Source organism: Canis lupus, chromosome 8 (genome assembly GCF_048164855.1).
Source record: "Canis lupus baileyi chromosome 8, mCanLup2.hap1, whole genome shotgun sequence".
NCBI classification, from domain to species: Eukaryota; Metazoa; Chordata; class Mammalia; order Carnivora; family Canidae; genus Canis; species Canis lupus.
This window is the reverse complement of record NC_132845.1, coordinates 68,287,396-68,307,180: the sequence shown is the minus strand read 5'-3', so window position 1 is coordinate 68,307,180 and position 19,785 is coordinate 68,287,396. Positions and strand designations below refer to the sequence as shown.

The 19,785-nt window shown below is 52.2% G+C and overlaps 4 protein-coding genes across 16 annotated transcripts in view; 2 read left to right on the top strand and 2 right to left on the bottom strand.

Moving 5' to 3' along the window:
* The window catches only part of LOC140638958 (paired immunoglobulin-like type 2 receptor beta), a 22,152-nt gene extending 14,713 nt beyond the window's left edge, over nt 1–7,439 (top strand). Inside the window, exons 5-7 of one of the 8 annotated variants that reach the window (XR_012035881.1) lie at nt 1,441–1,490; nt 1,611–1,726; nt 1,901–1,924. Coding sequence is in view for 7 of the 8 variants with exons in the window: in XM_072837174.1 (XP_072693275.1) it covers nt 1,441–1,490; nt 2,065–2,223 (209 nt within the window). In the remaining variant the exon portion in view is untranslated. Of the gene's footprint in view, nt 1–1,440; nt 1,491–1,610; nt 1,727–1,900; nt 2,338–5,197 lie in introns of those variants that run through there. The other 7 variants (XM_072837176.1, XM_072837181.1, XM_072837177.1 and 4 more) reach the window with 7 other exon arrangements.
* Nucleotides 6,652–8,224, bottom strand: MBLAC1 (metallo-beta-lactamase domain containing 1). Its single transcript, XM_072837173.1, has 2 exons — nt 7,926–8,224; nt 6,652–7,679 (listed from the first exon to the last, which is right to left on the bottom strand). The coding sequence occupies exons 1-2, from the start codon at nt 8,222–8,224 to the stop codon at nt 6,911–6,913; spliced, it is 1,068 nt and encodes a 355-aa protein (XP_072693274.1). The 3' UTR covers nt 6,652–6,910.
* The window catches only part of TAF6 (TATA-box binding protein associated factor 6), a 13,493-nt gene continuing 1,882 nt past the window's right edge, over nt 8,175–19,785 (top strand). Inside the window, exons 1-12 of one of the 6 annotated variants that reach the window (XM_072837169.1) lie at nt 8,175–8,283; nt 16,760–16,976; nt 17,082–17,168; nt 17,312–17,465; nt 17,626–17,682; nt 17,797–17,916; nt 18,147–18,292; nt 18,399–18,476; nt 18,584–18,685; nt 18,792–18,974; nt 19,432–19,506; nt 19,627–19,752. In XM_072837169.1, the coding sequence (XP_072693270.1) occupies nt 16,821–16,976; nt 17,082–17,168; nt 17,312–17,465; nt 17,626–17,682; nt 17,797–17,916; nt 18,147–18,292; nt 18,399–18,476; nt 18,584–18,685; nt 18,792–18,974; nt 19,432–19,506; nt 19,627–19,752 (1,284 nt within the window). In that variant the 5' untranslated portion in view covers nt 8,175–8,283; nt 16,760–16,820. The other 5 variants (XM_072837165.1, XM_072837163.1, XM_072837167.1 and 2 more) reach the window with 5 other exon arrangements.
* CNPY4 (canopy FGF signaling regulator 4) lies at nt 8,327–12,684 on the bottom strand. The gene is made up of 6 exons (XM_072837183.1): nt 12,432–12,684; nt 10,468–10,594; nt 10,276–10,372; nt 9,921–10,043; nt 9,305–9,422; nt 8,327–9,103 (listed from the first exon to the last, which is right to left on the bottom strand). The coding sequence occupies exons 1-6, from the start codon at nt 12,541–12,543 to the stop codon at nt 8,955–8,957; spliced, it is 726 nt and encodes a 241-aa protein (XP_072693284.1). The 5' UTR covers nt 12,544–12,684; the 3' UTR covers nt 8,327–8,954.

Genomic DNA, 19,785 nt, shown 5'->3' with positions numbered 1-19,785 from the left:
TTGGTGTTCACTTTGCCAACATACAGCATAACACCCAGTGCTCATCCCCTCAAGTGCCCCCCTCAGTGCCCGACACCCACTCACCCCCACCCCCCGCCCACCTCCCCTTCCACCACCCCTAGTTCGTTTCCCAGAGTTAGGAGTCTCTATGTTCTGTCTCCCTTTCTGATATTTCCCACACATTTCTTCTCCCTTCCCCTCTATTCCCTTTCACTATTATTTATATTCCCCAAATGAATGAGAACATACACTGTTTGTCCTTCTCCAATTGACCTACTTCACTCAGCATAATACCCTCCAGTTCCATCCACGTTGAAGCAAATGGTGGGTATTTGTCGTTTCTAACGGCTGAGTAATATTCCATTGTATACATAAACCACATCTTCTTTATCCATTCATCTTTCGATGGACACCGAGGCTCCTTCCACAGTTTGGCTATTGTGGACATTGTTGCTAGAAACATCGGGGTGCAGGTGTCCCGGCGTTTCATTGCATCTGAATCTTTGGGGTAAATCCCCAGCAGTGCAATTGCTGGGTCGTAGGGCAGGTCTATTTTTAACTCTTTGAGGAACCTCCACACAGTTTTCCAGAGTGGCTGCACCAGCTCACATTCCCACCAACAGTGTAAGAGGGTTCCCTTTTCTCCGCATCCTCTCCAACATTTGTGGTTTCCTGCCTTGTTAATTTTCCCCATTTTGACTGGTGTGAGGTGGTATCTCATTGTGGTTTTGATTTGTATTTCCCTGATGGCAAGTGATGTGGAGCATTTTCTCATGTGCTTGTTGGCCATGTCTATGTCTTCCTCTGTGAGATTTCTGTGCATGTCTTTTGCCCATTTCATGATTGGATTGTTTGTTTCTTTGATGTTAAGTTTAATAAGTTCTTTATAGATCTTGGAAACTAGCCCTTTATCTGATATGTCATTTGCAAATATCCAGTGTGCGTCTCTTTTCTGAGCCACTTCCCTCCTCAGCTCCTAGCCTCCCTCGTTCCCTCCCTCTCTCTGGAGGTTTCTTCCTCTTTACCCTCCCACCTCCTCTTCTCTCCAGTCCATCTCAACTTCTTTCCTTCTCTCCAACTCCCCCGTCCCCTTCTCACCTGGGAACCCACCATAAGACCTGAGATGGGTGGAGCTGGTGTTCATTCTCCAGTCTGTACCAATACTGCGCAGCAGACAGGACTTCACCCTTTCCATGGCTCTTCCAAGAAGTCTGCTTCTCCAGGACCATCCGCCTTCAATGGGCCCTCGGGATCTCTACTGGCTACACTGCAAACTGACTCTCAACCTTCCGGGAGACCTCCTGAGAGTCTCAAACCATAGCTCATCTGAGACTGTCAGGGGGTCACAGAGGCCCCACACAGAGAACCAGCCCCACACAGGTTTGAACTCTCTTCTGCACAGCCTCTTAACACACTTCCCACCTTCTTCTTCCTATACAGGGGATCCCTCCAAAATACTGAGGAGAAGTATGAGAACATTGGGATTTAAAGTAAGTTCTTAACACCATCACTCCCTGCTGTCCATCTTGGCCTGACCTTCCCCATACACTCCCTGCTCAAACACGTGCCCCACCAATCCCTCCTGCCTGACCCTGGTCCTGACTCAGCAGATGACCTCACTGCTGGAGGCCTCTGCCCATTTCTCTACCTTGGCCACCACGCCACCTGACCCCCATACGCCTTGATTTTTTTCTTGGAAAACAAAGACCCCAAACTGAACCCCAAGGTAAGCAGCTCAAGCTAGAGCTTTAAGGAATCTAGAGAAGTTTGGAGAAGGTGGGATGGAGGGAAGAGAGGGACTGTGGTCACTTAGGTGTGGAGCACCTAGGTGTGGGATTACTTCCTAAGCTGGGGGCAGCTTCCCTTCCGCTGTCTCACCCCCTTCTGCCTTCTCCACCAGGACGAAGCCCAGGATAATGGCGGCATCCTCTATGCCTCCCTTACCCTCTCCAGTTCCTCCTCACCAGTAGCACATCCCCCCCTTTCCAAGATGAGCCCCCAGGAGGAGACCCTATACTCTATCCTAAAGGCCTAATGGGTGGGATTGAAGGATGACCTCCTTAGGCTAAGCTGCAGAGCGGGTCACAGCTTCTGATAACAACTCTGGCCAGACACAGAAGACTCAGAAGTCAGGGGGTGTGGAAGGCCACCAAGGACTGCAGAGAAACAGAGCCATCTGCTCCAGTGCCCTCTCCACCTTCCCAGCCCTGCCCACAAGAATAAAAGAACCCGTTGAATTTGCCCAAAAGCATCTAAGGAAAAAACTGATAGCACCTTCAACTTCTGTCTTTTGCCTCTTGCCAAAAATGAACTATAATAAACAGCTCCCACCCCAGATCCCTCCTCCAGCACTGGAGTTCCGGGACTGCCTCCAGGCAGGGAACAATAAACCCCAAATGCTAGTAGCCAGCCCAGAAGCCAGGGTCTGCCCCCCCATCTACCCATTCTACTTCCTCTACCATCAGAACCAGCATGTACCGTGTGAAGTGCACCACCTCATTTAAGCATCTCCAACCACCTGACCCTGGACTGGTCACAATCACCTGAGGCGTGAAGAGATCTATAAGTTAGTGCTTTTCTCAAAGCCGCACACCTATTAAGGCTGAGCCCGGGTCTGAACCCAGACCTGCCCATCTTGACAGCCTCCTCCCAGAACTCGGGTGTCCCTGCCTTCCCAGATTCCTTTACTGTGCAGGCCTCCCACAGAAACAGGGATGCGCCACAGGGAGCGGAGCAGAGGGAGGGAAGCCAAAGGAGAGCATGTAGTTAGAGACAAACTACTTAAAGCAGTAACCTGTTTATTAACACATAAACACAGCTGTGACTGTGGCGATCAACAAACCCCACATGTAGCAGCTTCTCAGGGACCCTCTGAGGGGCTTTCTCTGCTGCTCACAGGGAAGGGGGTGAGAGAGCAGCAGGGAGGCAGGAGCACACAGCTAAGCTATTCCTCGAAGAAGGCCAAAGTGAACTCCCCGGGGTCGTCTCCACACTGCGGCTCCTCCAGCTGCTCTGGCTCTTTTCCAACATCTTCCAGGATTTGCTCCAGATCCAGGTCACTGAAGGCTTCATCGTCAGGAGGGACACTTCCAGCTTCCTGAAGACACTTCCAGCCTTCTGTCCCCATCACAGGACAAACCCCGAGATGAGCTGGTGGGGTCAGGCCCTTTGGTGCCATCCTAGCTTCTTTGTCCTCAGACAAGCTGGTTACTGAGGCTTTGCTTTGGGGAGCTTGTTACTTAGTCTTAAGTTTTTCTCCCTTCTACAGCTTTGATCCATCAACTCTCATACCACCCTGGGATCCCGGCCCCAAAGCCCTCTGGCAAGACACCCAGAGCCTCCTATAGGAAAAGGGGAACAGGGGAGGCTCTGAGTGGTACCCCTGTGTTTGCAGTTTGGACGAGACACTGGAGCCTCTCCAGAGGAAGAGCAGGGACAGACACTGAAGTCCTGGGCAAGAAGTCAGAGCTGGGTCACAGATAACAGATGCCCAGAAAAATCAGAAAATAGCATGCATTTATTACATGGCATTTACAGACAAAACACCAAGCTCTGGAGCATTCAGATAAGCATTTTTTCTTACTTCCTGCCCTCTCAAAGGGCACAGTGGGAAGAGGACATTTCCAAAGAGATCACCAACACCAGCCATATCTAATGCTAAGTGAATAACAGAGAACGCATTACAAGAGTTTAAAGTAGGGCTGGAAAATTCAGAGGAGGTTTTTCTGTGGGAGATGAGCTGAGTTGAGCCTGAATGGTTGGGACCCTACAGAAGAGGGAAGAGAGCAGGATCAAAGCGGGGTGATGAAGAGGAGGAGGGGGAGAGGGAGGAGGCCATGAGTTGGGCAGGCAGCAGGCAGTCCAGCCAACCTGGAGCAGAGTTTATCTTAGGGCTGGGAGAGAAAGTTTGGGTTATTCTGCCGGTAGTGTGGATGGAGCCCCTGAATATTTGTGAGTAGAAGTATCTAATCATAGGGGTCAGGTTTTCCCAAGAGTTTACACAAAAGGCAAGCTGAGACACTTTTCTGAAGAGTACTATCACTCTGTGCCCACCCTTTAACACTGCTTTCCCTGGGTTCACGCCGCCTCCTAATGAGTCATTTCCACCAGTGTTTGTATCCACCCAGGACTCCTCTTGTTGGGACTGGAAATGCAGAGTAGCTCAGACAGCAAAGGGGGTGATTAGGTGACTGAGGTATGCAGGGGTGGATCTGGTTTTCCTAGCTCAAACTTGTCTGCCATGGGGTCTGTTTCTCTTCACTGCTCTTTTCTGCCCCCTACTGGTCAGCCTTAGCCTCAGCCTCCTGCTTGGCCCCAGCGCCCATGGGCTCTTCTCACAAGGTGGCATATAACCTATCCTCTCACATCAGGTTTTTTTTTTTTTTTTTTTTTTTAATTTTTATTTATTTATGATAGTCGCACAGAGAGAGAGAGAGAGAGGCAGAGACACAGGCAGAGGGAGAACCAGGCTCCATGCACCAGGAGCCCGACGTGGGACTCGATCTTCGGTCTCCAGGATCGCACCCTGGGCCAAAGGCAGGCGCTAAACCGCTGCGCCACCCAGGGATCCCTCACATCAGGTTTTTGTTGTTGTTGTTGTTGTTGTTGTTTAAGATTTTATTTATTTATTCATGAGAGACACGGAGAGAGAGAGAGAGAGAGAGAGAGAGGCAGGGAGAGACACGGCAGAGAGAGAAGCAGGCTCCATGCAGGGAGCCCGATGTGGGACTCGATTCCAGGTCTCCAGGATCAGGCCCTGGGCCAAAGGCGGGAGCTAAACCGCTGGGCCACCCGGGGCCGCCCTCAAGTCAGTTTTTTAAGTTTATATTTAAATTACAGTTAGCTAACATACACAGTGTAGTATTGGTTTCAGGTGTAGACATGGTGATATATGTAAATATAGTGACTCAACACTTCCATTCATCTCCATGTAGTTTTTCAGGAAAGAACTAGACTTTTTTCCATCAGCTCCAGCAAAACCCTGAAGATTGGCCAAGCCTGGATTAGTTTAGGTGACCTGTCCATCCTGTAGACAATCAGTGTGGCCAGAGATGTGTTGCTCTAGATGAGCAGACCTGAGTCATGGGCAGAGGGTCATGTTCTGGAAAGTAAGTCAGGACTGGACTTTTTATTCATACGAGTTGAAAGTACATAGTTCTTAATAACCCCATCTGCCCCTTCCTTCTCCTCCCTACAGCCCTGAAGCTATTGGATCTTCACTCCACATATCAGACAGGGCCCCTGATGACCATGGAGACCATTCAGGGCACAATGCTGCATTAGTGGGCACATAGCCCCTAAACTCCCTCCACACACCAGTGGCTTCCCTGCACTCCGTGGCCCAGAAGCTGGAAAACCTGGCCAAAGGCCTCCACACCATGGTAGCTCTGAGGCTGGGTGCCCACATTGCCACCTTCACTCCATTTGTCCTTATCTGGTGACTGGCAGGGATCTGGGCAGCTGTGGTTGCATGGTTGTACTGTTGGCCTGGGAACTCTGCACTCTGTGGTCAACATGGCCAATACCAACTACAAGTCTGTGTATGGCAGCTACTTGTTCACTCTCTGGGGGAAACAGCTCCATTGGGCTGCCTTTGGTGACCTCCACCTGGGCTTTGTGGACACTTAGGAAATAATCCCCAGCCAGCGCTGCCCTGTGGCATCCACTCAGGGAGGCTCATCATCTGCAACAAGGTAGACTTGCTCCTCTCCTTCATCTGGCCCACCTGAGTGCTTCTGTGGGTCCCAGAACTCTGTGGATGGAAGGCCTGGGACACAGTTGTGAAGAGGACCAGAGCCATAATAGGATTTCTAGGACTAGACCAGGTGCCATTGATTTCTCTTGCCTGGAAGATCCCAAGTTTCCTAACCAGTCCAGCTGATTCTATTCTTGCCCCACTCTGATCTCTTCTCCACACAGAACAAGAGTAGTTACTTTAAAACATAAATGAGACCAAGTCATTAGTCTGTTTAAAAAGCCAAAACCTTCTCAGTATAAATCCAAACCCCTAACTATAGTCCATGATGGCCTGGCCAAACTCTGCATCCCCATTTGTTGTCCTTCCTCTCTGGCATTCTGCAGTCCACCCCCAGCTCTTCTTGCTGCTCAACCAGGTCAAGCTGTCCTGCCTCAGGACCTTTATACCTGCTGTTCCTGTGCCTGGAAGGCACATCTGCTAGATCATCATACAGTTGGCTTTCTTCTCCTTTGGCTCCCTGATCAAACATCATCTCCTCAAAGGTTTTTCCTGACTGCCTTAAATAAAAGAGGCCATCATCCCGTTCCCACACTCTATGCCCTTCTTGCCCTCTTCTTTCATATCACTAAACACAATCTCTAATTATTTACTATTACTACTTGTCTTTCTGTCTCTGTAGAAGGTAATCTCATAAGGAACAGGGAGTTTGTCTAGCTTGCTCGCTGTTGTGTCCCCATGACCTGGAACAACGCTTGAATCACAGCTGCTAGGTGTTAAACATTCCTTGAATGAAGAGATGGATGAAAGTCAAATGACTAAGGTGTTACTTCTATGCCCTGCACCTCCTTGCAGCAAGCCTTCCTCTTAGGAGAAATAAGCAATTGGCCAAAGTGCCCCCCCATTGCAGTTGCTAACTACCAAATTTGCATGATTATTACTACTAACGATGCACGTTTACATTGGGGCTGCATGATTTTCCACGCAGCTTCCTATTTTTATTTTGGATAACCCCCTCAAGAACATTCTTCCATTTTATGGAGACCCCAAGAGGTGGCACACAGTTGAGCCAGTCCTTGGTCCTCATTTGGCTGCAGAACCAGTGATATCGATGACTGTTCTCGCTAGGCACCCGCCTCTTGCAAGGGCTGGAAGCGATCACCCCGGACTCCTCTGGCGCGCTGACTCTGACTGGGTCCTCTGGTCTTCTGGACGTCAGTTCCTTGGCTGAGGGGCTTCCCTGATCACCCTAAAGGGGGCTCCGTGACCAGGCACGACCACGTCCGCAATGCCTAGGACCCTCTTACGGCTGCGATCCTGGGCCACCGGGTCTTCGCTCAGCGCTTGCCAGGAGTCTTCGTCTCCGCTGCGTTCAAACACATCGCCCGCCACCACCACGGTGCCCAGGGCCGTGCCCGCCACCACCACACTCACGTCCCGCTGGCCCCCATGGCCCGGCGTGGCCCACACCTCGAGCCCCGGGCCCAGGCGCAGGGGCAGCTCCTCACCCAGCCCATGGGGGAGGTAGCGGCCCCCCGGGAGGCAGAAGTCGTGCGAGACCAGCAGAGCCGCCGTGGGAAAAAGCCCCAGGTTCCCGATGTGATCCGAGTGTCCGTGGGTGCCCACCACGAGAGTCACGTCTCCGGGGGCCACGCCCTGCCCCGCCAGGGCCCCCAGGAGCGCCTCCCGAGCCCAGGGGCCCCCAGTGTCCACGAGGATGGGCCCACGGGCCGCCTCCTCCAGGGCGGTTTTCGCCCCACCGCCCTCGGGCGGGGCCTCTCGGTGGCTGGAGGCTGAGCCCCAGGCCTGAGGCAGCACGAGCGTCACGGAGCCGTCCGCCCGGACCGCGTCGTCTACCCCGTCGGGCTCCGCGTAGCCCTGCAGCAGGACCACCACGGAGTAGGGGTCGCCGCGCACCAGCAGGGGCGGCTCCCCGCGCAGCGGCTCGGTCCGCACTAGACCGCTCATGGCAGGATCCGGACAGCTGGAAAAGGGAAGCGGGGCTGTGGGTGACCGTCCAGGGCCTTGGGGTTCCCACAGGCGCCCCACCTTCCAAGTCGGTTCTCTGCCACCCCGCTCGCACCCTTAGATGGTATCCCCCTCCCGTAGTTTCCCCTCAGCGTGAACCCGCCAGTCCCTCGGTGTCTTCGGCCGTCGCCACACTTGTCGTGCGGTAGGTCCTCACCCATCACCCCCCAAAGGGCATCCTCTTTATTTCCCTCATCCTGACCCAAGCCTTGAACGTCGCCTCGTCGCTACTCCTAATCCTTGCCGCACTCCAAGGGAAGACCGGCCCTCGGAAAAGCGCGCGAGATCTTGTCCTCTGCGAGATCTTGTCCTCTGCGAGCTCCCGTAAGCCCGAAGTATGGTGGCCGAGAGGCGCTGCCGCACGCTGCTATTTAGTTCCGGGGCGTTCTCCCGCACGAGCCGAGGGGGGTTGCACAGACCCGCGCCTAGATAGTTATCGGCCCCCCCAACCCCCCGCCGGCCCCTGCCAGCCTCCCTGGACTGCAAACTACAAAGCACCATTAGCTTCTAACAGCCGGCGCCCAACGGCCCTGTTCTCTGGGCGCTGCTACATCGGCCAGGTATGACGTGTGCAGGGCAGCTGTTTGAAACTACGGGCCCGGCTGATATTTAAAAATATTTTTACTAGCGATTAGAAAATTTGGCACCTGTGAAACTACATGGTGGGCCCTCGGTGAAATCAGTATGAAGTAGACAGATATCTACCCCCACCTAACTTAACATCGCTCCTCATTAGTGTCCCCTTCTCCGGTTTGTTGGCTTGTAGCCTCCTAGACGCAGGCAGTGTGCATAGGTCGGAGAGAATCAATGTCCATGCTGGAGTTTTTAAGGTCTAAAACAACAGACCCCGACAGCAAAGTGACTCCCAAGACCCTCAGCTCCAGTGCCTTCACTGACCGTTGGTGGGGTGGGGAGTCCTAGAGAGATTTAAAGGGGAAAGCCTTCAATGCCGTCATCACACACACCTGACACTTAAGGGGCTAGATGGCAGGCAAAGGACTCATCTGTTGGAACAGGCCTTCCACCTACTGCTCCTTCCTTTGTTGCCATAGCTGTGCCATGCTGCACCACCAGGATCCTGCCTGAGACCAGACAGGCGAGAACAGCTATAAGCTCTGGGGTGGGATTACGCACACATACACATACGCCCTTATGTGGAGCAGGGGGACCTTAGATTTCAGAAGGCTCTTCTCCATGATTCCTGCTCTTCCTGGGGACTCAAAGGCAATGGTCAAAGATCCTCTGGGTCATGCTTGGAGTGCCCTGGGGTGTTGATCATCTCTTCCTCTTCCTCCTCCTCCTGATCTTGCTCTTCCCCTTCTGTTTTCTCTTGCCCATCCGTGATCTTTTCCTTTCCAGTCCAAGTTTCCTGTAGACACGCTAGGTTGGGTGATAAAAACCGATTCAGTCTTGTGTATTTGCAAACTATATCAGTGTTACTGTTGACAAATAGTTGAAATAAAGTGATAACAGATGAAAAACCAAACCAAAACAAACAAACAAAAAACCGATTTAGATATTACTCTGGGGGGTAGAGGAGGTTGTGGCCTGGCAGGTAGTGGGCCAGCCCCACACACTTACCAGTTTCAGCACCGGGGAGCACATGACCTTCACAGAGAAAATGCTGTAGGGGCTGCTCCTGATGGTGGAAGTACCAGTCTCCTATGACATCTTCGAACTCCTCCAGCATGGTCTCACACTGATCAAGTGGAAGGGTCAGAAGGGAATCTAGACTGCTGGGCTTTGGAAACCCTCCCCTCTTCACTCCTGTCTGCCCACCCCACCTTGGAGAAGCAGGTAGCCGGGAGACTAAACTTGGCTTACTAGATGTGTGATCCTTATTCATTCAACAAACATTTACTAGAACCTGTTCTGCCAAGTAGGCTATTAAACTCTGTGTCTTGGCTCCTTGCCTAAAAAATGGGAAATGGTAACAGTACCTACCACATGAGGTTGTTTTGAGGGTAAAATGAGGCAGCAGCTGGAAAGTATGCGGCCCAAGTCTGGCACATAGTAGGTGCTCAGTATGTGGTCATAGATATTATTAGCCTCCATTATTACTCCTATAATAATGCTCAGTCAATGACAGGGTCCTCACTCTGCCCCCTTCTCTGTGCTCAGGTGGATCTCCCAAGAATCTAGGTCTCCCATCAGGTTCCTTTCTCATTGCCCTGGGCAGTGCAATATCCAATCCTACCTGCTTCTTGAGGAACGTGACTTCCACACTGGGCTCGTCCCACAGCTCCAGAGGGATCCCCAGATCCACCTTCACCCCCTTCTGCACCAGACCTTTCAGTGTTGCCATGGTCTGACTCTGACCCTGAGAGACAGGAATTTGGGATCAGCCCAGCTCACTGCCCCACCCACCCCCCTTCCCCTTTCTGCCACAGCAGCACTGTCAACTACCAGGGACTGAGAGGTGGGCTCCATGAGGGTGACATGAGGGAGTCTAACAATGGAGAGGGGACACACTCCAGAACTGGAGGGAGATGGGTCCCAGGGATCCCTGTCATTTCTGTAAAGGGGAAGGCTGCTCTAGGGAAAAGTCTGACCTTGGCATATCTCAGTGAACCCTTGCGCTCAGCATGAACACTGTAATCCAGGATCCTCTCACACAAATTCTCCAAGGCCTCTTCCAGCCTTGTCTCTCTGTGGGAGGAGGGGAAACAAAGATTTCTTGGATGCTGTAGGAGCTCCCAGGGCTCCCCCAGGGGTTGGAAGGTAGAGGAGCACCAAGAACTCACGAAACACTGTAAGGGACGTGTCTCTTTCTCTTGCCCGTGTCTAGCACCTGCCCCAGTTCCAGCACTTCTCGAGATCGGCCAGTGCGACTCAGCTCTTCCTGTAGCTCCAGGCTCAGCAGCTTACACACTACATGTCCAAAAGGATGTGAAAGACAGACAAATATTCCAGCAACTCATTCTGTAGATGAGCAAAAGCAGCAGAGCCTAATGGTTACAAGTGCAGACCAGAGCCTGACTGGCTAGGTTAGAATCCCCTGACTCAGCCACTTAATAGCTATGGGGCAATTCTGCTGTGCCTTGGTTTCTTCATCTCTAAAATGGAGATAACAATGTAGTAGAACCTCCTTTGTAGGGGTGTGGTGAGGATTAAGTAAATCAACCAATGTAAAGCCCCTCGAATAGTACCTAGCATATAGTGAACACTGTGTAAGTGTTTGCTTTTATTCTGCAGTTATGTATTGAGCTCCTATATACACGAGACCAATAAGGCCCATAATTCCTATTCACGGGACATTGCTGATGTAGTTGGGGACAGATAAAAAATGATGACAATGTGGTATGATGGGCTCTATGCTAGAGGTTAATAGAGATTTAATCTCTTTAGGAAATGCAAAATTCATTCAATGGTCATTTGACTTCCTGCTAGCTTATGATTCCCTTAAGGATGAGCATTGCATATGTTCCACCACTGTCTTCCAGCAACTAGCACCTGACCTGCCCTGAGGTGGGTCCCAGGAAAGGGAATGGCCTATACAGAAGTGCCAAGCAAAGTAAACCCAGAGCAAGTAACAAAAGTGCCTAAAATGTTCCAGGCACTATGCGAGGACTTCAGAGACACAGGTACTCCTTCCCTCCAAGGGCTTACAATATAGTGGGAGGTGACAAAGGAAGAAGGCTTCCAAAGAAATTGACATCTCAACTAAGTCTTTAAGAACCAAATACAGAAGGGAGAGGGTTTTTCCAGGCAGAGGGAAAAACAGTGTACTAAGGTAAAGAGGTGCAAGAGGATAAGGCAGGCTCAGTGATAGCTGAGTTTAGTGTGGCTGACGGATGCGCACGTGGAGGATGGGAGCTGAGGTACGGAAATGTGAGAGAGGTGGACGCCATACAACAAAGAGACTTAGATGCTGTGCCAAAAATGGGTGTATTCTAACCACAATGGGAGGCCTGCAGAGGTGTTACAGAGAAGACTGACAGGACTGGGCCTATAGAAGTAGTGACAGGAGGAGAGGTGAAGTTAGGCTCAGGTCATGCAGGGTGGAGCAGGGTGAAGGGAAGAAGAATCCAGGGAAGAATTAAAGTCAGGAAACCAACACACTAGGGAGCCAGGGCACTCAATGGCCCAACTCTGAAGTGTTTCTTCTCAGCTGCCCCCCTGCCCCATCACCGCCCTCATGCAGCCACAGAAGATGCTGCTCACAGTAAAATCCGAAAGTACACACCCTCTGCAAAGCCTCAAACGTAAGGGGAACCTCCTCCACTTATGTGGCCGCCTCTTTATGAGCTTCAGGGGCTTATTCACGTACCCCCAAAGCCCTCCCCAGGAGAGCGTGGGGCCTGTAATTTGAGAGCGTCGCTGCATGGGTGGAGCAGAGGATATCCACAGGTATGAGCCTCACACCCCCCCCTCCTGCAGGCTCCCCAGATTTAAGTTTAGTGTCATGGGGGAAACACACTTAAGATGCTCAGTAGAGTGGGTGATCCGGGGCACAGAGTCTCTCAATTACAATTCCCACAGATCGCTTGGGGCTACGCTAGCAAGAAAAAAGCGTACTTCCTCTGGATGTCTCATGGGAATTGTAGTGCCACAGTTGTGGGATAGCGCTATGTGCTCCTCCCCCCCCCCCCCCCCTTCGAATTCCGCCAGGCTCCACCAGAATCTCCCTCAGGTCTAAAAGGAGATTGTCCGGCCCAGACTAAAGAGATGGGCAGAGAGGCAAATAGGAGCCATTCCCTTTAGATACCTTCGCATTTGCTGGGCAAGCGTTCTGTGTCATCGTCCTCCTTCGACGTCCCAACCCAAGCGCCGTACACAACCAAAATGAAAAGCAGCATTCCCAACCGTATCGGTCCCATGACAAAGCGCTGTCAACACCAACAAGCCCTTGCCTCAAACCAACTTCGGGAAGGCAACGGGCCCTTTAAATTCCGAAGGGGTCGGAGGGAACGTCCCCCCAGTCAGGCTTGAGATGCGCACGCGCAGTCCCGATTCGGAAGGGGGTGGGGCCTCATTGCGCTGCCCGCAATCCCGCCTCGGGTTTTGTGGCGCCTCCTGGGTCCTGGCCGCTGGGTAGTGAAAGAATAAACTGCAGTAATTGCAGCAGGAGGGTGTGCTCCTTGCTCGTAGACAGAAAAACTCATTTGTTTATACCACTTCAGGCCGTGAGCATAGGAGACTCATTGCAGCTCGGGAAGGGGCAGTGACTCCCTCTCCTTCTCTGCCAGGACCTGCTCCCGAGAGGGGGCGGGGCCAAGATGGCGCCGAGCGCCGGGTGAGCGGCGCTTTGGCGGCGGTGAGAGACTTTTCCTGCGTGGGGCGTTCGGCTGGAGGGGGTGGGTCTGAGTGCTTCCCCGGAGTGGGCCCCTTGAAGGGCCTGTGTGGGAACCTGGAGGAGGACGGTGGGTTGTGTGTCCGTGCGCGTGGGGACTCCGTGTGTGCATGTGTCTTTGCATTGAAGGATGTTGGGGGGATGAGGTGGGCTCTCCGTGCCTTCTTCCCCGCGCTACCCCATTGCTTGGGGGACTCGGCTCTTCCTTGCCGGGGAATCGACTACACCCACGTCTAGCTCAAGTTAACCCTCTTCTGTGAAGCATTCCTGCCGACTCCGCTGACCTGAGGGCTCCTGAGGTCGTAGCGTGTTTTGTGAGCCGTTACCGGCAGAGGGTATGGAGGGTGTTGAAGGGTGAGAACTCGTCAGTGACCTGGGACACGACAGCGTTCTGTATACCCAGCGCCAGGCACGGAGTACATGTTGAATAAATGTGTTCCCGGAACACGAAAACAACGGGACGAGGAGACCAAACCCTTTCGTCCCCGTGCTCGGCCCTCGGCCCTCCGGCACGCCTCCGTCAGCGCCCCCCAGTCAGTCCTAAACACTTTGGACACTACTCTTCCCAACGCCAAAGTCAAGCGAGCCACTCTCCTTTTGGCCACGAAGCAGGTCCCAAGCTTGGGCCTAAATCTTGTTCATCTTGATAGTAGTGGTACCGCGTATTTATTGAGCACCTGCATCTCTAAGCCTTATAATTCACTGATTTATTCAACAAATTATTTACTCAGTACAGTGGCTCAGGCACCAGTGTGGGATCCTGTATACGTTGGTGAGCATAACAGATTTCTGTCCACACAGTAGGGGGTGGAAAAGGAAGATGTGGTGGTGATAGACAATTAGGAATGATGCGGTATACATTAGCAGATGTTAAATGTCTTGGGGAGAGAAAGCAGAGTGGGGTTGGAGTGTGGTGGTAAGTAGGGTGTTAGGAATGAGCAGCCAAGCTGGCATCTGGGGCAGAGCATTCCAGGCAGAAAGAAGAGAGCAAAGCCTTAAACCAAAAGCTTGCCTGTGAGGTTTGAATAGCAGGAGGACAGTGGAGCTGGATCAGTGTGGGGAAAGGAAGGAAAGCAGATCAGAGATGTAATGAGGTGAGGGCAAATTGTGAAGGCCTTAGAGACTGTAATCAGGATTTTCGATTTTAGTCTGGTAAATGGGGAGCCATTATAGGGTTTTGACCAGAGAAATGACCCAATCTGATTTATATTTTGATGGAATCACTCTGGCTGCTAGGTTGGGATAGATGTGGGGAGCAAGGGTGGACGCAGGAAGACCTTGTCAGGAGACCCTAGAAGTTAGTCAGGTAGGAGGTAATGGTGACTTGGCTATGCAGTGGGAACAGAGGAATTGGGTTGGATCACCTGGCCAACGTGAGGGCTCAATGAAGAGAGTGCCTGGGTAGATGGCTTTGCTGTGAAGATGAAGAAAACTGGAGCAGGTGGGGAGCAGGAGATCAGGAGTTCAGTTGTAGAAGAGATTTTAAGTCGACAGTTTTATATACAAATATGGTGTTAGGAAGAAGGTTCTGGGCTGAGGATATAAACTTGGCCACCATCGGCCTATAAGCAATATTGAAAATTGAGGGTAGTTGGGATCCCTGGGTGGTGCAGCGGTTTGGTGCCTGCCTTTGGCCCAGGGCGCGATCCTGGAGACCCGGGATCGAATCCCACATCGGGCTCCCGGTGCATGGAGCCTGCTTCTCCCTCTGCCTGTGTCTCTGCCTCTCTCTCTCTCTCTGTAACTATCATAAATAAATAAAAATTAAAAAAAAAAAAAAAAAGAAAATTGAGGGTAGTTGACATCACAAGGGAATAAGTGTAGCTACAGAAGAACACCAAAGACCGAGCCCAGGATGCTCCAGCATAAGGCCATGAGAAGAGGAAAAACTGCTCAAGGAAACCAAGAGGAGGGTGGCCAGTGAGGTAGGAGGAAAGCCAGGGGAAGACAATGGAGTCAAGAGTTTTCAAAAGGGAGTAGGTAGCTATAGTGTGTGCTGCTGGTAGGTCAGGTATGATGACAATGGACCATGGACCTTGGGTTGGGCAATGTGGAGTCATTCGTGACCTTGAGCAGTTTCAGGGAACTGGTGGTGTCAAAAGCCAGCTTGAAGTAGGTGCGAGAGGAGAGGAAAGGAATTAGAAAGTTAAGATAACTCTTTCAGGGAGTGTGGTTCCAAGGAGGAGCCGAAAACGGTATATGTTGGAGAGAAAGAAAAATGAAGAAAATACTGTTTTATATTTGTAATTGTGGTGAAATACACATAAGCTCACCATTCTAAATCATGTGAGGCCTACAGTTTAGTGAGATTAAATGTGTTCACGTTGTTATACAACCATCACACCATCCCTCCTTCCAGAACTACTCATGTTATAAAACTGAAACTCAGTTGCCATCAAACACTAACTCCTGATTCTTCCCTCCGCTGGGCCCAACCCAGTTCCACTTTCAGAACCTATGAATTTGGCTCCTCTAGGAACCTCATATAATTGGAATCAGACACCATTTGTCCTTTTGTGGCTGCCTTATTTCACTCAGCATAATGTCCTCAAAGTTCTTCCATGGTGTAGCATGCATTGGAATCTTCCTTTTTAAGGCTGAAAACTTCCATTGTATGCATAGACCAACATTTTGTATTCTTAAGATGGGAGGAATAACTGCATTTTGTAGGCTGGTAGAAATGACTAATTCCTTAGGTTGAAAACTTGATGGTGGTGCAGGGAGGTGGAAGCGGTGTTGGAGTTGGTGAGGGGCTGGAGCACCTTCTCTAAAGTAACAGGTGGGGGTGCCTGGGCGGTGAAGCATCCGACTATTTTTTTTAAAGATTTTATTTATTCATGAGAGAGAGCGAGAGAGGCAGAGACACAGGCAGAGGGAGAAGCAGGCTCCATCCAGGGAGCCCGATGCGGGACTCAATCCCAGGACCCCAGGATCACGCCCTGGGCCAAAGGCAGGTGCTCAACCACTGAGCCACCCAGGGATCCCAAGCATCTGACTCTTGATCTTAGCTCCTGTCTTGATCTCAGAGTGGTGAGTTCAAGCCATGTAATAGGCTCTGTGCTGGGCATGGAGCCTACTTAAAAATATCTAAAGAGGTGAGAAGGCAGAGGATGTGGGTGCCAGTGCTGTTAGGTTGGTGAATGTGAGAGTCTGTGGAGGTCTCTTCTGATGGCCTGAAGTGAGGGGGAGAGGAGATGTCACTTAGGACAGAGAGAGATGGGGTACATGGAGGTGTGGTATGATTATCCGGCAGTGTGTGCGGAACCATTGGAGGTTCACAGCTACAAGTGTAAAGTGAGAACTGTTTGGGATGGTTGTAGGTTTTTGCATCATGTTCAGTTGTACGGGTGTATAGGCTCCAAGTGGGAGTGTTGTATTTAACTGTGACTGCGTTTGCATCAAGCACGAATAATGGTACAAGAAGAGGTAGGAGAGATGAAGGTATACAAGAAACAACCTTAGGAAACAAGGCCTTTCCACATTCCACATATGGGGAAGAAACCCAGAGCTGGGAGAATGGGAGTACTTGGCTCAGGTAACCAGCTACGGAGTCTAGGGCCAGGATTTCAATTGAGGCCATGTCTATTCTACTGTGCACGGCGCCCAGCACAGAATCAGAGCTCAGCACATTGTGTTGAACTGGATCGGCTTGCCACCTGCTTCTGTTACACCCACTGCTGACTCACATTTCTTTTCCTTTCTTTTTTTTTTAATCTCTTCTGCCTATCCCATCCCCCTGCCAGGGTCTCCATCTCTCCACCCCTGGGGTACCACTCTCTGGAGGAGGGCAAGAGGGGCTCCAGAATGGCTGAGGAGAAGAAGCTGAAGCTCAGCAATACGGTCCTGCCCTCGGAGTCGATGAAGGTGGTGGCTGAGTCGATGGGGATCGCACAGATTCAGGAGGAGACCTGCCAGCTGCTGACCGATGAGGTCAGCTACCGCATCAAGGAGATTGCCCAGGTAGCCTGACCTGCCTCCCCAGCCCTGCATCATATCCATATGCTGCCGGGGGCCTCCTTCTTCCTCAAGCTGTCAGACTCAGGTCCTTCTGTCTCCCACCCCCAGGATGCCTTGAAGTTCATGCACATGGGGAAGCGGCAGAAGCTTACCACTAGTGACATTGACTATGCGCTGAAGCTGAAGAACGTCGAGGTGATGGGGACACGTGGGACTGAGGTTGGGGGGAGGTGGAGGGGCCGGATTGTGAGATCCATCCTCCTAGATACTGCATTTGCCGTCAGCCATTCATCCTCAGGCTCCCTATCATCCCAGTGTCTCTCTCTTTCCTGATACAGCCACTGTATGGATTCCACGCTCAGGAGTTCATTCCTTTCCGTTTTGCGTCTGGCGGGGGCCGGGAGCTTTACTTCTACGAGGAGAAGGAGGTTGACCTGAGCGACATCATCAATACCCCTCTGCCCCGGGTGCCCCTGGACGTCTGCCTCAAAGGTTGGGGATGGGGAGAGCAAGGTGGCCGGGAGGAGGGAAACTCTGAGATCACTGGCAAGTTGCAGGAAGTGGAAACAGGATGGAAAACAAATTCCTAGGGTGGAGTGACTCCTTAGGGTCCTTGCCCAGCAGTTGAACTTGACACCTTCTTTCCTCGCAGCTCATTGGCTGAGCATTGAAGGCTGCCAGCCAGCTATCCCGGAGAATCCACCCCCAGGTAATCTTGTCCATGCCCAGAGTCCCCCTCTCTCTATCTCCCCTCCCCTCCCCTCTCCTTCCTTTCCATCCCCTGCCACTCTCATCACCCCCGCTGTGACTGCTTTGCCACCAGCTCCCAAAGAGCAGCAAAAGGCTGAGGCCACGGAACCCCTGAAGTCAGCAAAGCCAGGCCAGGAGGAAGACGGACCCTTGAAAGGGAAAGCTCAAGGGGCTGCTCCAGCTGATGGCAAAGGTCAGTACTGCTAGGCCAGGCCTCTCCTGGCTCCTGGCCTAAATCCAGATGGCCACCTGTGAGGTGGCTGAGATCTGGGCAAGGAATGAGGGCCAAAGGGCCCAGGTGGGAATTAAGAAATCTGAGAGGAGCCGGGCCCCAGGTCTCACTGGGTAGGGAGCATAGGTTTGTCTAGTCTGAAGCCTCTCCTGGAGCTTTTGTTTTCAAACCTGTCTTCCCAATTCACACAGGGAAAGAGAAGAAGGCACCGCCCCTGCTGGAGGGAGCCCCTTTGCGGCTGAAGCCACGAAGTATCCACGAGTTGTCTGTGGAGCAGCAGCTGTACTACAAGGAGATCACTGAAGCCTGTGTGGGCTCCTGTGAGGCCAAGAGAGCGGTGAGGCCCCACTGACCACCTGTTTTTACCCTGGGGTTCCTTCTCCTGGAAGTCCCACTAATCCCTTCCTGATTGTCTGCCCCGTCACTCACTCCTTCTCCTGCAGGAGGCACTGCAGAGCATTGCAACAGACCCGGGGCTCTATCAGATGCTGCCACGGTTTAGCACCTTCATCTCTGAGGGGGTGAGAGGACGCAGATGGCCAGGACCCAGGAGGGGGCTCTGGGCAGTAAGAGGGAAGTGGGGGAGCTCCTCCAAGGGTCTCACTGCCCCCTTGCCTCCCTCCCACAGGTCCGTGTGAATGTGGTGCAGAACAACCTGGCCCTGCTCATCTACCTGATGCGCATGGTGAAGGCCCTGATGGACAACCCCACTCTGTATCTAGAAAAATATGTGAGCGGTCCTGCCCACCCACCTTTCCATCCAGGGTTGGGGCACCTTGCTGCCACCAATAGGAAGCCATTTATCAGAATTAGCCAAATTGCCACTTCTCGCCTAGGTGCATGAGCTGATTCCAGCTGTGATGACGTGCATTGTGAGCAGACAGCTATGCCTGCGGCCAGATGTGGACAATCACTGGGCACTCCGGGACTTTGCTGCCCGCCTCGTGGCCCAGATCTGTAAGCATTTCAGCACAACCACGAACAACATCCAGTCCCGTATCACCAAGACCTTCACCAAGGTGAGTGAGAATGAGGGGTGCAGGGGTCCTTGCGGGGCTCAGTTGGTGGGGTGTCTGGCTCTTGATTTCAGTTCAGGTCATGACCTCAGGGTTGTGGGATCGAGTCTTCGTGCTCTGCACTCAGCAGGGAGTCTGCTTGAGATTCTCTCTCTCTCCCTCTGCCTCTACACCCCACTCCCTCAAATAATTAAATCCTAAAGAATGAGGAGCATAAACAGTTTCAAATCTGTATCCCAAGGTGGTGACTAGGACAAAGAGCTTCAGCCAAGCCAAAGGCGGGTCCATGGGTGAAAGAAAAGGACACTGAAAACACAGGGCAGAGGGATGGGACCTGAAACTTGGGCCACATCTGTAATGTCTTAATGATCCACAACAAAAGCGTGTTCATGAGACTTGGTCCTTAACAGTTAGCCTCTCGGGCCCCTTTACCCAGATTTCTCTTCCTTCCCCTTTACAGAGCTGGGTGGACGAGAAGACTCCATGGACCACACGTTATGGCTCCATCGCAGGCCTGGCAGAGCTGGGACACGATGTGAGGCCCTGGCTTGGCGGGAAGCACTGGGGTATCCTGGGGCCTAGTGGGCAAGAGCCCCCCACTGGGAGACCCTGTGGTGACCCAAGTCTCCTGGCTTCTCCCCTTACTTTCCAATAGGTGATTAAGACTCTGATTCTGCCACGGCTGCAGCAGGAAGGGGAGCGGATCCGCAGCGTCCTGGATGGCCCTGTGCTGAGCAACATCGACCGCATTGGAGCTGACCACGTGCAGAGCCTCCTCCTGGTGACCGGAGCCCCCCTCCCTCCCTGCCCTCCC